At 48.5% G+C, this 14,993-nt stretch overlaps 2 protein-coding genes across 3 annotated transcripts in view; both read right to left on the bottom strand.

Moving 5' to 3' along the window:
* Positions 1-14,993, bottom strand: part of DYNC2I1 (dynein 2 intermediate chain 1) — a 135,933-nt gene that overhangs the window by 34,484 nt on the left and 86,456 nt on the right. For both annotated transcript variants that reach the window (XM_073581612.1, XM_073581613.1), the window contains one exon: positions 108-280. In XM_073581612.1, the coding sequence (XP_073437713.1) occupies positions 108-280 (173 nt within the window). The remainder of the gene's footprint in view (positions 1-107; positions 281-14,993) is intronic.
* Positions 4,018-6,295, bottom strand: LOC141095557 (uncharacterized). The gene is made up of 2 exons (XM_073581614.1): positions 5,600-6,295; positions 4,018-5,485 (listed from the first exon to the last, which is right to left on the bottom strand). Exons 1-2 carry the CDS (start codon positions 5,689-5,691, stop codon positions 4,258-4,260), a joined length of 1,320 nt encoding a protein of 439 aa, XP_073437715.1. The 5' UTR covers positions 5,692-6,295; the 3' UTR covers positions 4,018-4,257.

Genomic DNA, 14,993 nt, shown 5'->3' with positions numbered 1-14,993 from the left:
TAGGGGTTTGTGAATAACCAGGCAAAAGTGAAAAACAAAGTATAAACAATCAAGAAGAGACGTTTCATGGATCACCTAAACAGAGAAATAATACAACATTTTCATACCTCAGACTGACAAATGAGGATTTTCTGCGGCGTGGAAGGCTGCCATATATTCCATACACAGATAATATACTTTTCCCAGACACTGGTAGACGTGGTGCTGGTGTCCAGTCCGTGCAGAGTAAGCAACAGGTGCCTCTGTGCTTCAGAAAACTGCAGTAGGTAGACGCTGCGACCTAGAAACCATAAAGGGGAAACGTGTTCATAGGGCTGTTAATTTTTTTTTTTATCTTTAACAAAAAGTGTAACTGTAAAAATGAACAACTCAAAGGGAATCAGTCAGCAGGTTTTTGCTATTAAATGTGAGAGAGCAGCATATTATAGGGAAGAAGGGCCTGATTCCAGGGATGTGTCACTTATTATGCTTTGTGTTGTAGTTTCAATACAATCAGTGTTTTATCAGCTGGAGATTATCACTACCGGACTACATCCCCCGTGCCAGGCAGTCAGGATAATTTGTGCAACCTCGCCCCCACCACTGATTGTCAGCTTGCTGACAAGTCACAGTGCACACAGGAAGCTCCCAGTCAGAGATGTGGGTGAGGTTATACACAGAGCAGAAGACTTGGCTCTGCTACATCTACATCAGACAAACAAGAATTCTATCAAAACTGCACCAAGCAGCCCAGTAAGTGACACATCCATGGAATCAGGGTCACTGTCCCTACATTAGGATGCTGTCACATAATAGTGAAAAAAAGAGGGATTTTTGGTACTCACAGTAAAATCATTCTTAGAACCTTCATTGGGGGACACAGGTAACAATGGGTGTATGCTGCTGTCACTAGGAGGCTGACACTAGGCAAAAAAGGAAAACAGCTCCACCCCACCGACAGGCACAAAGAACCTCAGTTATTGTTACCGACAGGCACAAAGTACCTCAGTTAGTGTTAAAGCAGTAAGAGAAGCAACCTAAAATCAACATATGTACCAACCCAACAACAAAGGCACGTAGGCCCAATAGAGGTACAAACAGTTAGGTAGGGTGCTGTGTCCCCAAATTATAGCTCCAAGAAAGAGATTTTACGCTGAGTACCAAAAATCTCTCTTTCTTTTTTGCTTCATTGGGCGACACAGGTAACCATGGGACGTCCCAAAGCAGCCCCAAGGGTGGGAACAGAAAGAATGCAAAAAAAAAACAGATCTAGGTCGGCCGGTGCGAAACCGCCGCCTGCAGCACCTTCCTACCCAGGCCTGCATAAGACGAGTATGAACCCAGTAAAACCTCACAAAGGTATGCAAAGATGACCAGGTTGCAGCAGCCTTACAAATCTGTAAAGCCGAGGCCTGGTGACGAATAGCCTAGGAAGCCCTCATCGCCCGAGTGGAGTGAGCCTTTACCCCCAGAGGAGTCTGTTTGTCCTGAACGCGGTATGCCTCCAATATTGCGAAACAAATCCAAGGGCAATAGTGGCCTTTGAAGCTGGGAGCCGCTTACAACGACCTTCAGAGAAGACAAACAAGGCATCAGAGTGGCGAAAGGAAGCAGTCCTTGAAAGGTAGACTCGGATAGCTCTTACCAGATCCAACTTGTGGAGGGACTTCTCCAGGGGATGGACCGGAGGCGGACATATAGAAGGAAGGACAATGTCTTCACTAATGTGAAATGAAGAGACCACCTTAGGCAGGAAGGAAGAAACAGGTCTGAGAACTACCTTGTCCTGATGTAGAATTAGGAACGGAGAACAGCATGATAATGCCGCTAGCTTAGAAACTGTCCTGATGGATGTAATGGCAAGTAAGGCAACTTTCCAAGAAAGGAGAGAAAACGGAATGTCTTGAATGGCCTCAAAAGGAGCACACTAGAGTGCGCCAAGGACAAGGTTAAGATCCCATGGATCTATCGGAGGACGATAAGGATGTGCCAGGTGGGAGACTCCTTGAAGAAAAGTCTTTACCTGGGAAAGAGATGCCAGATTTCTTTGGAAAAGAATTGACAGAGCGGAAACTTGCCCCTTAGGCTACTTTCACACATCAGGTTTTCGGCGTCAGGCGCGATCCGGCGTCGTGCCGGAACGCCGGATCCGGCAAATGTTTAGTAAAACCGGATCTGACGGATCCGGTTTTCTGCCGGATCCGTCTTTTTCTTGACAGACAAAACCGGATCCGTCTCATCCGGTTCATCCGTTTTTCTATCCGTTTTTCGACGGATTACGCCGGATCCGGTTTTTAAAATTGACCCTTGTGGCCTTCCGAACGGGATTGGCTACTGGAAAACTATATATAGAGTGTTCCTACAGCCCTTCTTTGACAGGTTGTCGAGGAGAAAGTGCAGGTTGGAGAGAAGAGCAAGTTACTGGCGAAGATGGATGTTGTCATTGGAAATATTTTGAAGAATTTGGCGGATTTTATAGCGGAGGCGAATCGTTTGAGGGTGATTGTTCTGGAGGAGAGAGCGAGACAGCAGCGCATCAGGCATCGTAGACGACGTTTGTGGATCCACCCCATCACAGCCAAGAGAATGACGCGTGGGGTCTATTCTACACTCTGCATGGACCTTCGACGAAACCCGGATAAATTTTTTGGATATGTGCGGATGAAAATGGAGAATTTTGATTACTTGGTGGAGCGCATTGCACACCTCATAAGAAAAGCGGACACCTATTGCCGCTTCTCTGTTTCACCCGCAGAGCATCTGATGGTGACTTTAAGGTAAGCCACATTTATTGGATGTGATCGCATCAGAGCACACTTTCACTGCAATCTTGTTGGTGGTAGTTTGTATCTCCAAGTGTTATAGGTCAGTTTTGGTATGTAATGCTGTGATTTAAAACTAATTTATTGTTTTTTAATTCCCCACAGATTTCTTGCAACTGGAGAATCCCTTTCGTCACTGCATTTCCAGTACAGACTCGGGATTTCCACCATATCTGGAATTGTGAAGTACACATGCCGTGCTGAAGAGTTTTTACCAGAGCCCACAACAGAGAGGTGGATTGAAATTGCTGACAAGTTTCAACAGATATGTCAGTTTCCCAACTGCTTGGGCGCTGTGGACGGGAAACATATCCGCACTGTAAAGCCAGCTGGATCGGGATCGGAATATTTCAATTACAAGAAATATTTTTCAATTGTCCTCATGGCCATCGCTGACGCGGAATACAAATTTATTGCGGTTGATATTGGGGCCTATGGCCGCTCCAATGACTCTCAAGTTTTCAAACTGTCTGCCATGGGGCGTAAACTGTATGGAAACACCTTCCAGTTCCCACCACCTAGACCGCTGCCGCAAACATCTGGTCCACCTATGCCATTTGTCTGTGTAGGGGATGAAGCCTTCCAGCTGTCAGAACACCTTTTGAAACCGTACTCTAGCAGAGGATTGACAAGAACAAAACGCATTTTTAATTACCGCCTCACAAGAGCAAGAAGAATGGTTGAATGTACCTTTGGTATTCTGACAGCCAAATGGCGGGTCCTATTGACTGCGATCAACCTCAAGACAGAAACTGTGGACGAGGTGATCAAAGCGTGCGTGGTACTCCACAATTTTGTTATCTGCAAGGAACCCATTTCCATTGAGGACACCTCTGAAGAAACCACCTTGCAAGATTACCATGACATTACCACTAGAAGTTCTGTGACGGTTTCAGTAATGAGGGACAATTTTGCACTATACTTTATGTCACCTCAAGGCAGAGTACACTGGCAGGATGACAGAGTGTGAAAGATTTGTGCCCTAACCAAACTTGTGTACCTTCTGTACCAACAGTATATACCTTTGCCAACCAAAGTTGGCTATCTTGTCATGGTCTCTATTTTTAGCTTTAGGCCACAGGTGTGTACCTGGTTGTGTTTTATGCAAAGTATTTCACCTTTTAACAAAAGTTGTGTACATTGTTAGGAAATCACCAACAATAAACACAACTTTTTAGGTGAAATACTTTGCTTCAAACACAACCAGGAACACAACTGTGGCAAAAAGCTAAAATTTACCCACAGTTATATACCTGGTTTTGATTACCATTTCACCTTTTAAATACCCTGTATTTAACCTTTTTCGCCGCAGAAAGAAATGACAGACAACCAGTGTAAAATAATTTAACTTTTATTAAAAAATGTTTTTTTTAGTAAACTTTTTTAAAATTTTAATAAACTTGTTTAATAAAGCTTTGAAACCATAAAACTGGTCATTTTTATTTAAATACACACATTATAAATCTGTGTAGTGTGTGGTGGAAATACTGCTGGAGGGGCTGCGGGACACTTCGACACTGGGAGTGTGGAGAGAGGACTGGGATCGTGGTGGGGAAGGAACAGTTAGAGGTGAAGGTGTGGAAAAAACTACAGAATGGGTGGACATGTGGGAAGCAGAAGAGGTGGTGGGTGGTGGAGTGGAGGGTTGGGCAGGGACTGTAGGAGCAGATGATGTTGATGGCAAGTTGTATGGGGAAGGAGTTTGGTACGGGGCAGGTTGCTGGAAGTGGGGAGATGTCTGGTACGGGGCAGGTTGCTGGAAGTGGGGAGATGTCTGGTACAGGGCAGGTTGCTGGAAGTGGGGAGATGTCTGGTACTGGGGAGGTTGCTGGTACTGGGGAGTTTGCAGGTACTGGGGAGGTTGCTGGTACTGGGGAGGTTGCTGGTACTGGGGAGGTTGCTGGTACTGGGGAGGTTGCTGGTGCTGGGGAGGTTGCTGGTGCTGGGGAGGTGGATGGTATGTAATAGGAGGGGGAGGATGGAAAGTGGCTGGAGGGGGTGTAGATGTAATAGGAGGGGGAGGATGGAAAGTGGCTGGAGGGGGTGTAGATGTAATAGGAGGGGGAGGATGGAAAGTGGCTGGAGGGGGTGCAGGTGGAGGAACTACTGTGGTGGGAGGAGGAGGTTGGGAGGTAACTTGCTGGAGAGCAGCGTGGCATGAATGCATTACATGCATCTGCTGGGCAGGAGAGAGCGTTTCCATGCGCTCCACAACAGACCTGAAAAAGGTGTGGTTTGGCGAAGATCTTGCTTCTGAATGCATGGTTTGCAGAAGTGTCTTCACCTCCAGAATGCTGGAGTTGATCTGCTGATAGCCTGCGGAGATTTGCTCTGACAAGACTTTTAGACAGTTCTGGAAAGATGCATTCAGATGCAAGAACTCTGGCGCATAAGTCTTTTCCTGACCCCTCTGCCGTTGCTGCCCAGTACCCGCAGGTGTACTAGAGGTGGCAGGGGCAGAAGGGTGGGGTAAAGGGAAAGCGATCTCCTCACCAGCAGCTTCATGTAATGTAGGCGGCCACGATGCTCCTGTGCTGGTGGATGGGACAGATGGGTCGAATGTGTGGGAAGGCTGGGAAGGTGCAGATGTAGCGGGGCGGTCGAAGTGTCCCTCGGTGCCGGTCTCCTCAGGGATCGCCTCAGAAGGGTCCAATCGTGCAGGCTCCCGAGTGCTGCTCACCGTGCTGTGGAATAAAGAGAAAAAAAAACAATTAAAATAGTGACATGGTATGGCCCTGGCTGAAAAAAAAAAGTTACATCTAAACATTTTTTTGTCACATGTGGTGTGTAATATTTACCTTCTGGTGAGCATTGTCTCCCGGAGGAACGACAGGGCTCGTGCGTACTTGTACTTGCTCCTGCGTCCTCCAGATCCACTCGGGGCCCGCATCTCTTTATTGAACTCCTTCTTGAAACGATCCCTCACAGACCGCCACCGCTTCACAATTCTCTCCCCTGAAACGAGAAAGGACAAAGTGGTTAGTATACAACATCAGTGTTTCCCAAACTCCAGTCCTCATGGTCCCCAGGGGTCATGTTTTCAGGATTTCCAAAGTAAATAGAAATCCTGAACACATGATCCGTGGGGACCATGAGGACTGGAGTTCGGGAAACACTGGTTTAAATCAAGCAACCGGTACTGTATATACTTACGCTCTTTAATCTGGGCCCGAGCTTCGAGGTCCTCCCAGCGGTCCACAAGGAGCGAACAGATTTCCTCCCAGAGTCGTCGGGTAACGATCAGGTCAGCGTGGCGGCGGTCAGTCATATTCCAGAGTGGCTCCCTTTCTCTGACGAGATCGATGAGGCGGTCCACATCAATCCCCCCATCCTCACCGTCAGAGTCGGGAGCACGCTGTGAAGGCTGTTAAAGAAAAAGACAAAAATAACATAATTAGCCTCCACAAAAGAAATGAAATAAAAAGTGCAAAAAAAACAAAGCAAAAATATTTATACTTACACGCTGGTGACCGCCGCGTTGCTGTCGCCGACGACCCTGGGAGGCACTGCGAGGACCTCTTGGCCGAGCACCAGATTGGGAAGACTAGAGAAGAAAACAAAAAATGTTATGTCTTTGGATGTAGGCATTTGTTTGCTGTGTGTGGTCTGCAGAACATTGTTTTCTATGTGTTGTGTGTAGTGTGATGTTGTGTTTCTGCGTTTGATGCAAAAAACTTACCAATTGTGAGCCCACTCCAAGTGTCTGTCCACCCCTTCCTTCTTCTTCTGGGAGCTCCTCTTCATCTTGTGATTCCTGTTTTGAAATAAAAGGCAATGAATACACATATATTACAGAGATGATGGATTTTGGAAATAAAAACTTACCGTCAAACGCTGACGATGCGAGGGAGGGCTCCCAGAAGATGTGCTGTCTTCCTCATGGCCAGACTCCATGGCTGTGGGTGGTGTTTCTGCTGCTGCCATTGCTGCTGCTGCTCCTGCTGCATCTATTGGGCGGCTGTTGAATAAAGAGAAACAAAGGGCCAATGAATATCTTGATATTCCATAGCCCTAGTTTGGAGGAATGGGGGATTTGATAATTACCGTCTCTCATCTGCTGCTGGACTCCCCTCCCGTTGTTCAGCATGCTGCTCCATTTGGGGTGGTGCTGATGGTGCTGCTGCTGCAGATGTCTGCTGCCTTCTCCTGCTCCTGGTTCTTGGCTTGGGTGGCATGTTGGGTGTGGCTGAGGGTCCCATTGTCTTGCTTTTATATATGTCCTGTGGGCAGAGCTACTGAGCATGCTCAGACCAAAGAAACCGGATCCGGCGCATTGCGGCGCTCATAGGCTTTCATTGTATGAAAAAGCCGGACACGCCGGATCCGGCGTGTCCGGCTTTTTCGCCGGAGACAAAAAACGTTACAGTAGCCGTTTTTTCCAGACGCCGGATCGCGTCACATTGCCGGATCCGGCGAAAATCGGATGAAACGCATGGCCATCCGGCTCGATCCGGCTCTAATGCAAGTCAATGGGGGGGAAACCGGATCCGGCATTGCATTTCGCTGGATCCGGTTTTAGTCAAAAGCGCCGGATCGCGCCTGACGCCGAAAACCTGATGTGTGAAAGAGGCCTTAACGGTAATGAGCGATAGACCAGAGTCAAGACCCGCTTGTAGAAAACCAAGGATGGAAGGAAGGGAAAAGGACATAGGGACTAAATTGCTGTCCTCACACCACTGGAAGAAGGCCTTCCAGTATCTGTGGTAGATACACGAGGATGCTGGTTTTCTCGCCCTAATTATGGTCTGAATGACCTGATGGGAAGAACCAGCCTCTCTCAGAACTGCAGCCTCAACCGCCATGTCATTAAACTCAGATTGTGAACTCTGGTGGAACAGGGACTTTGTGAGAGAAGATCCGAACAGTCTGGAAGCCTCCGGGGAGCATTCAGGAGCATGTTCACCAGCTCCGCGTACCAGGCCCTTCTTGGCCAGTCTGGAGCTATCAGGATTACGGGAATCCCTTCTGCCTTTATCTTTTTCACGACTCTCAGAATCGAGGGGAAAGGCGGAAAAAGGTAAGGCAGTTGGAATTGGAACCACAGGATTACTAGAGCATTGCAACCGATGGCTAGCAGATGTCGGGATCGCCCAACGCAAGACCCTGACGGCTCAGAAAATTGGCTGCCCAAATTTTCCACCCCTGGAATGTGCACCGCTGATATGGGGGGAACACGACGTTCCACTCATCGCAGAATCCTTGCTACCTCTACCATAACCTGTTGCTGCGAGTCCTGATGGTTTATGTAAGCCACAGGGGTGGCGTTGTCTGACTGTATGCGGACCGGCTGGCCTGCGAGGAGGAGTTGCCAGCGGCGAAGCGAAGGACATAGAAAATAGCCCTGATCTCAGGAAGACTTATGGGGAGAGTGGCTTCTTGGGCATTCCAGCAATCTTGCGCTGTGTGATGTAGAAAGACGGCTCCTCAACCAAGGAGACTGGCATCGGTGGTGATGACCTGCCACCTTAGAGGAAGGAAGGACTTCCCTCGTAGGACTGATGCCGACAGCGTCCACCAGGTCAGGGACTGCCTCATCTTGAGAGGCAGAAGCATGGGTCAGTCCAGGGAGACGGTCCTCTTGTTCCAAACCGACAAGAGGTCCAGCTGAAGAGGATGGGTATGGAACTGGGCAAAAGGCACGGCTTCCATGCATCTTCCCCAGAACGCTCATGCAGGACTGCAGGGGATGAGGAGTTGGTCACTTTAGTGTGCGGATCCCCTGGCAGAGGGAGAAAAACTTCGCCTTTGGAAGGAAGACATGGGCTTGAACCTCATACCCAGAAACATTAGGTGTGAGTTGAGGGTCAGGGAGGACTTCTCTCTGTTGACAATCCAGCCGAGACGGACCAGAGTGATCGGAAGACTCTGGTCGCATTCTCGACGGGATGGCCCCTTGACCAGAAGATCATCCAAAAAGGAATTATGAGAATCCCCTTGGAGCGAAGGATGGCCATGACCGCTGACATGACGTTCGTGAATACTCTGGGGGCAGTGGCCAGGCCGAAGAGAAAAGCCGTGAGCTGATAGTGATCCTCCTGGATCGCAAACCGTAGGAATCTCTGATGCTGAACACAAACAGGAATGTGAAGATAAGCGTCATGAATGTCTACAGAACAATGACATTTTCCCGTTTCCATGAAGACGATTATGAAACGTAGGGACTCCATCCTGAAATGACGGTTCAATCGCTTGAGATCCAAAATCGGACGGAGCGATCCGTCTTTTTTTGGGACTATGAAAAGATTGGAGTAGAAACCTGAAAAACGTTCGTTCTGGAATGGGTACAATTACTCTTGTGCGTAGTAGGGAAGAGACAGCAGATGAAGCATGACACAGATGTCTTGGGGGCGAGACAGAAAGAAACGTCTTCCGGGGGGGGGGGGGGGAGAAAAATGATAATTACACACATATATATATATATATATATATATATATACATAAACATATTCTGGTGCCCCACACAACCATCACCAAGATAGGGCGTGAATCAATGCGGTGCTGTCATGGCTCTAGAAAATCAAATTACCTGTAAGTAATTATCATTTTTTCCCTTCCCCATGACAGCACCGCCCATGAGAGGAAGAGATAGAAGAGACTCCTAGGGTGGGACAAAAGCAGATAACACCTTGCTCCCAAAGGCAAGATTTGAGAACCCTAGATCTAGTCTATAGTGACGGAAGAAAGTGGATGGTGACAACCATGCTGCTTTACAAATCTGTTCTACAGACGCATTTGCCCTTTCAGCCCAGGATGTGACTATGGCCCTTGTAGAGTGAGCCGTTACACCCAGTGGGGGAGTCTGACCGGAGGAAGAGTAAGCCAGTGAAATGGCCATACGTAGCCATCGTGCAATGGTTGATTTTGAAGCTTTTTTACCCGTTTGTCCCCTGGAAGGAGACAAAAAGGGCTGATGACTGTCACCATGCCTTTGAGACTTCTATGTACTGAAGCAGGCAACGTCTGACATCTAGACAATGAAAGGTTTGCGCTCCCTGGGATTTGGGGTTGGCACAAAATGAGGGCAAAATTATTTCCTGGTCCCTGTGGAATTTGGAATTAACCTTCGGTAGGAAGGCCGGGTCAGTCTTTACGACTACTCTTGCATCCAGAAAGGTAGTGTATGGGGGGTTTACAGATATAGCCTGGAGCACGCAGACACGCCGAGCTGACGTCAGGGAAACTAGGAGTACTGTTTCCAGTGTTAGCGCCTTTACCGAGATGGAAGTAATAGGCTCAAAAGGAGAAGAGGTTAGGGCATTTAAAACTAAATTTAGATCCCAGGGAGCTACCTTAGTCAGTAATTTCGAGGGCCTGTTTGTGAAGGAGGCTCGAATGAACCTATAGACCCAAGGGTGGTTGGCAAGTTTTTGATCAAACAACGCACCCAGGGCAGAGACCTGCACCTTTAGAGAGCTTGTGGACAGTCCTTTTTCTAGCCCTTTTTGGAGGAATTCCAGGATCTCCTTTATTGGGACTTCCTGAGCTGTTTCGGATAACTGCTGGCCTGTGAACTCTAAGAATTTCTCCCAAATTTTTTGGTATTTGAGTGAGGTTATCTTCCTCCTGCTAGCGAGCAGGGTGGTCACCAACTGGGCTGAGAATCCTTTTGCTAAAAGGAGTCCCCTCTCAAGTTCCATGCCGTTAGATGGAGTCTGTGAACCCGAGGATGCTCCACTGGGCCCTGGTATAGAAGATTCAGGATATCCGGGAGGATCCATGGGTCATAGATAGACATGCGTCTGAGCCATGTGAACCATGCCCTCTTTGGCCAGAAGGGCACGACAAGTATTATTCGAGTTTTGTCCTCCCGAATCTTTTTTAGGACTATCGGAATTAACGGGATCGGGTGAAACGCATAGGCTAGATAAAACTTCCAGTGGTGTAGCAGTGCATCCACCCCTTCTGGGCGCTCTCTTGGTTTTAGAGAGTAGAACCTGTCTACTTTCCGATTTTCTCTTGTAGCAAACAGGTCCACCTCCGGCGTGCCCCAGGCGGCACAGATTTCCCCAAATATTTTGTGATTTAGGGACCATTCTCCCTGGTGCAATACATGACGGCTTAAAAAAATCAGCTAGATGATTGTCTGCCCCACTCAAACGTGTACCCGACAAGGACAAGAGGTTGTTTTCTGCCCATGTGAATAATTCTCTGGCTTCTGCCATCAGGGTTGTTGACCTTGTACCCCCTTGCCGGTTTATGTAGGCTATGGCTGTGCTGTTGTCGGATAATATTGCGACATGCTTCCCTTGAACTTCCTCTTTTACTTGAAGGGCCTGCCTTACATTTGCCAATTCTTTTAGATTTGAGAATGCTGTTCTCATTGAGGGTTCCCATTGGTTTTGTAGGATTTGATCTCCTAGGTGTGCCCCCCAACCCATCGGACTTGCATCCGTGGTTAGCACCACCGCGTTCTGAACAGTCCAGGGCATTGCCCCGCTTAAGTTTTCGGTGCTCAGCCACCATTTTAATGATTTCAGAACTTGAGGTGAGAAGATGATCTTCCGATTCATGTGGTAAGGGCCCGTCCCTTGCTCGGATAGGATCTGCCACTGCAGTTCTCTTGTGTGGGCCTGTGCCCACCGGACCGCTGCTTTCAATGTACCCAGGAGTGACATTGCCTCTCTTATCGATATGGCCTGACCAGGTTGTATTTGTTGTACCCTTTGTTGGATAGTCCGAATCTTTCATTCTGGGAGGACACATTGTTGTTCTACTGAATTTAATTGAATTCCGAGGAATTCCTGGGTATGAACTGGAGCTAATCTGGACTTTTTTAGGTTTATTATCCACCCGAATGTGGTTAATATTTCCAGAACCTCCGCGACCACCTTCCCGCAATTTTCTTCGTTGTTTGCCACGACAAGGAAATCGTCCAAATAGGACACTAATAGTATGTTCTTTTTCCTCACAAAGGACGCCACTTCTGCGATGATCTTTGTGAATATGCGAGGGGCTACTGACACCCCAAAGGGGAGGCACTGATATTGGAGATGAGTGGGGATTTGAGCAATCTCTACTACCAACCTTAGGTATTGCTGATGTTCTCCCCATATTGGCACATGCTAGTAGGCATCGGTCAGATCTATAACTGCTATGTAGCAGCCCGGGTCGAGTAATTTCACTCCCAACCTTAAGGTCTCCATTTTGAACTTTATATTGGTTCAAGGCTTTCAGGTTAAATATTGTCCTCAATGAACCATCGGGTTTTGGCGTGAGGAACAGGGTGCTGTAGAACCCTTTCCCTATTTGATGGTGTGGTACCTTTATTAGTACTTCCTTTTGTATGAGGAGCTGAACCTCTTTTTCTAGCGTGGTCTGATTCTTCTTGGCCACCTGGGTCATTTTTATTCGGTGCGGCGGAAGGCTCAGAAAGTTTAGTTGCAGACCTTCGGATAACAGGTCGATTACCCACTTTGATGCGGGTAATGCTGCCCACTGATGAACAAACCCCTGAAGCCTTCCCCCCAACTGGTATTCTGGAGTCATTGTTTGGTATCAGGTTTCGGGGTGGCCTTACTGAAGAGGAATCTCTTTTCCTTCTTCTCCCCCCAGGGTCTGCCCCGTATGGCCCTATCATCCGGCCGGCCTCGGCTCCCTCTATTCCCTGATCCACGAAAGGACGAGCGAGCGTCACTCCAACAGCGCCTAGGGAAGGGGGGTGGGAATCGTTTTTTCCTGACGCTTTTTCCAATATTTCGTCTAATGCTTTCCCAAACAGGTACTGCCCCTCAAAAGGGACGGCACAGAGCTTGACCTTTGACTGGAAATCTGCTGTCCAATTTTTTAACCACAGTGCTCTGCGGCCTGAATTTGAAAGGGCACATGCACGGGCGGCACCTCGGACGGAATCCACTGCGGCGTCAGCCAGGAATCCTGCCGCCTTCTGTAGGGAAGGTATTGCTTCTAGCAACCTTTCCCTTGGGCATTTATTCTTTATTTGGTCACTCAATTCCTCCAACCACTTGACCATAGCACGCGTTGTGCAAGTGGCGGCTACCCCCGGTTTAAATGAGCATGCCGTCGCCTCCCAAGCTGATTTTAGAAACGCATCAGCTTTCTTGTCGAGGGGGTCTTTTAAGGCACCCATGTCCTCAAATGGCAATGCTATTCCTCTGGAGGTACTAGCAATAGCAGCGTCCAGTCTGGGAGCTTTTTCCCATTTCTCGCATACCTCCTCGTCAAACGGGTATTTACGTTTTAGTGCTTGTGGTATGGACATCTTTTTGTTGGGCTTTTTCCATTCTCTTTTTATTAAATTTATCAGGTTATCATGAAAGGGAAAAACTCTGCGTTTCTTCCCTTCTAAATTACTAAACATGGCATCTTGAATAGACCGCGGCTCCTTAGGTGTTTCAACCCCCATGGTAGACCTTACAAGTTTGAGTAACTTTCCAATATCTTCGGATAGGAAATAAGGACGACCTTCTTCTCGTCTGAGGAGTCCAGGTCTGAGTCGTCAGAGGGGCCTACTTCCCCCGGCTCTTCGTCGGAGTCTACATATGAAGTGAAGTGGAGGTGGGGTGAGGTTGGGGTTGCGGTGGGTTTGGCGGAGCTAAGTGCAGTCTGCTCCTTTAATTCGTCTTTTACCGTTGTTTTTACTTAGTCCTGGATCATAGATTTAATACTTTGAAATAGGGACGGTGACTCACTGTTTTCTTAATACATGAGCGACAGAGTCGCTTGTCATAACTTTTAGCTAGAGTCTTTTTGCATAATGCACATTCCTTATTTTTTTGCTTTGAGGTGGCCTTTCCCTAAGAAGAGACATGACATAGGGCAATCGTTAGTAACATGTGTTTGCCTTACAAAGGCACTCACCCGAACCCTCTGGGTACCACGGTAGCCTGCAGGTCTTCCTCTGGTGCGCGCACTTCGGCTCCTGGGTCCGCCATACTGGAGAAGCTTGCTGCCTCTCCACTGCCTGCGCACCGCATCTTTTATGTGCCCCCCTGGAACCGCTCCCTCCCGGAAGTGTCCAGCACACAGTCTCCTCCGGCGTGTGACGTCACTTCCGGCGTGACCGGAAGTCGTCTCCACTCAGTCGGCGCCAGTGTCATGGTGGACACGCCTCCCCCGACCAAGCCTCCCGACAGGAGTGGCCGCCAGGGAGTTCAGTGGGGGATAGGACACGCGCTGCAGCTCCCAGGACGTCGGGATGACGGGCATGTGCTACCGTGCCTCGCTAGTTCCTCCCCGTGGACCTCAGCCTCCCAACCGGCTATCGTCAGAGGGGGATCCCCCTGGAGGTACGAAGTCTGCGACAGGCATCCGCCTGCAGGAACAGGAAACCAAACTGGGGAGAGAGGTGCCGCCCCCTTCTTTTATCTCTGCTAGAGGTTTCCTGTTCCTGGGGGTGGATACCATCTCTCATGTGCGGTGCTGTCATGAGGAAGGGAAAAAGTCGATTTTATAACTGAAAGTGACTATCTCTCTGACCGAGGCATTGTCGACCACCGACAACCATACTTCCTGGAAGAGAAGAAGCCTGCCTCCCACCCTGGAGAGTTTCCCGGTTGGGAATGACCAGTCACGCTGAGAAGCATCTGTTGGCGCGGGACCTTGAAGACTTGGATGAGCAACTCTTTGGTCGCCAGTGAGGGATAGGTTTGAAAGACGGCTTCTTCCTTTCCCCTTGGGCGGAAGAGAGGTCCTGAAGCAGAAAAGGGCCGAAAGGAACGAAAATGAAGTGACCTCTTATTAAAAAGACGTTTAGGCTTGGACTGGGGAAGCGAGGTGCTTTTTTCCGCCAGTACCATCGGAAATTATTTGATCCAATTTGGATCCAAAAAGTCTAGAGCCTTGGAAGTCAAGGCCAACGAGGAACCTTTTTGATGGTGGATCTGCATTCCACGCTTTCAAGCAGAGAATGCGGCATATAGCAATGATATTGCTGGTAGCCTTGGCGGAACAATCAGCCACGTCCAAGGAAGCGGTCAAAAGACATTTGCCAGCATGGGCAATCTGGTCTGCCATATCTGCCATCTCATCCAGGGGAGCTGCCGCTAGAATACCATGATGAAGCATTCTTGCCCAGGCAGACATGGACTTCACCACCCACTTGGAGGTAAAAATGGGACAGAGGCAGGCGTCAGCTGCTTCAAAAGATGACTTAACCAAGTACTATCTGCCTATCCGTAGAATCACTAAGGGATGCACCATCCGGTAGAGACAAGACTGTCTTAGAAAACAGGC

The sequence above is a fragment of the Dendrobates tinctorius genome, unplaced genomic scaffold (genome assembly GCF_039654945.1).
Source record: "Dendrobates tinctorius isolate UK_male_01 unplaced genomic scaffold, ASM3965494v1 ptg000070l, whole genome shotgun sequence".
NCBI classification, from domain to species: Eukaryota; Metazoa; Chordata; class Amphibia; order Anura; family Dendrobatidae; genus Dendrobates; species Dendrobates tinctorius.
This window is presented reverse-complemented; position numbering and strand designations above follow the sequence as displayed.

Excerpts from the sequence above, each read along its gene's own strand:
- LOC141095557 (XM_073581614.1), bottom strand. The coding sequence starts at position 5,691 with ATGCGGGCCCCGAGTGGATCTGGAGGACGCAGGAGCAAGTACAAGTAC. Across the intron at positions 5,486-5,599 it reads GAGACAATGCTCACCAGAAG|CACGGTGAGCAGCACTCGGG; the intron begins GTAAATATTACA and ends TTTATTCCACAG.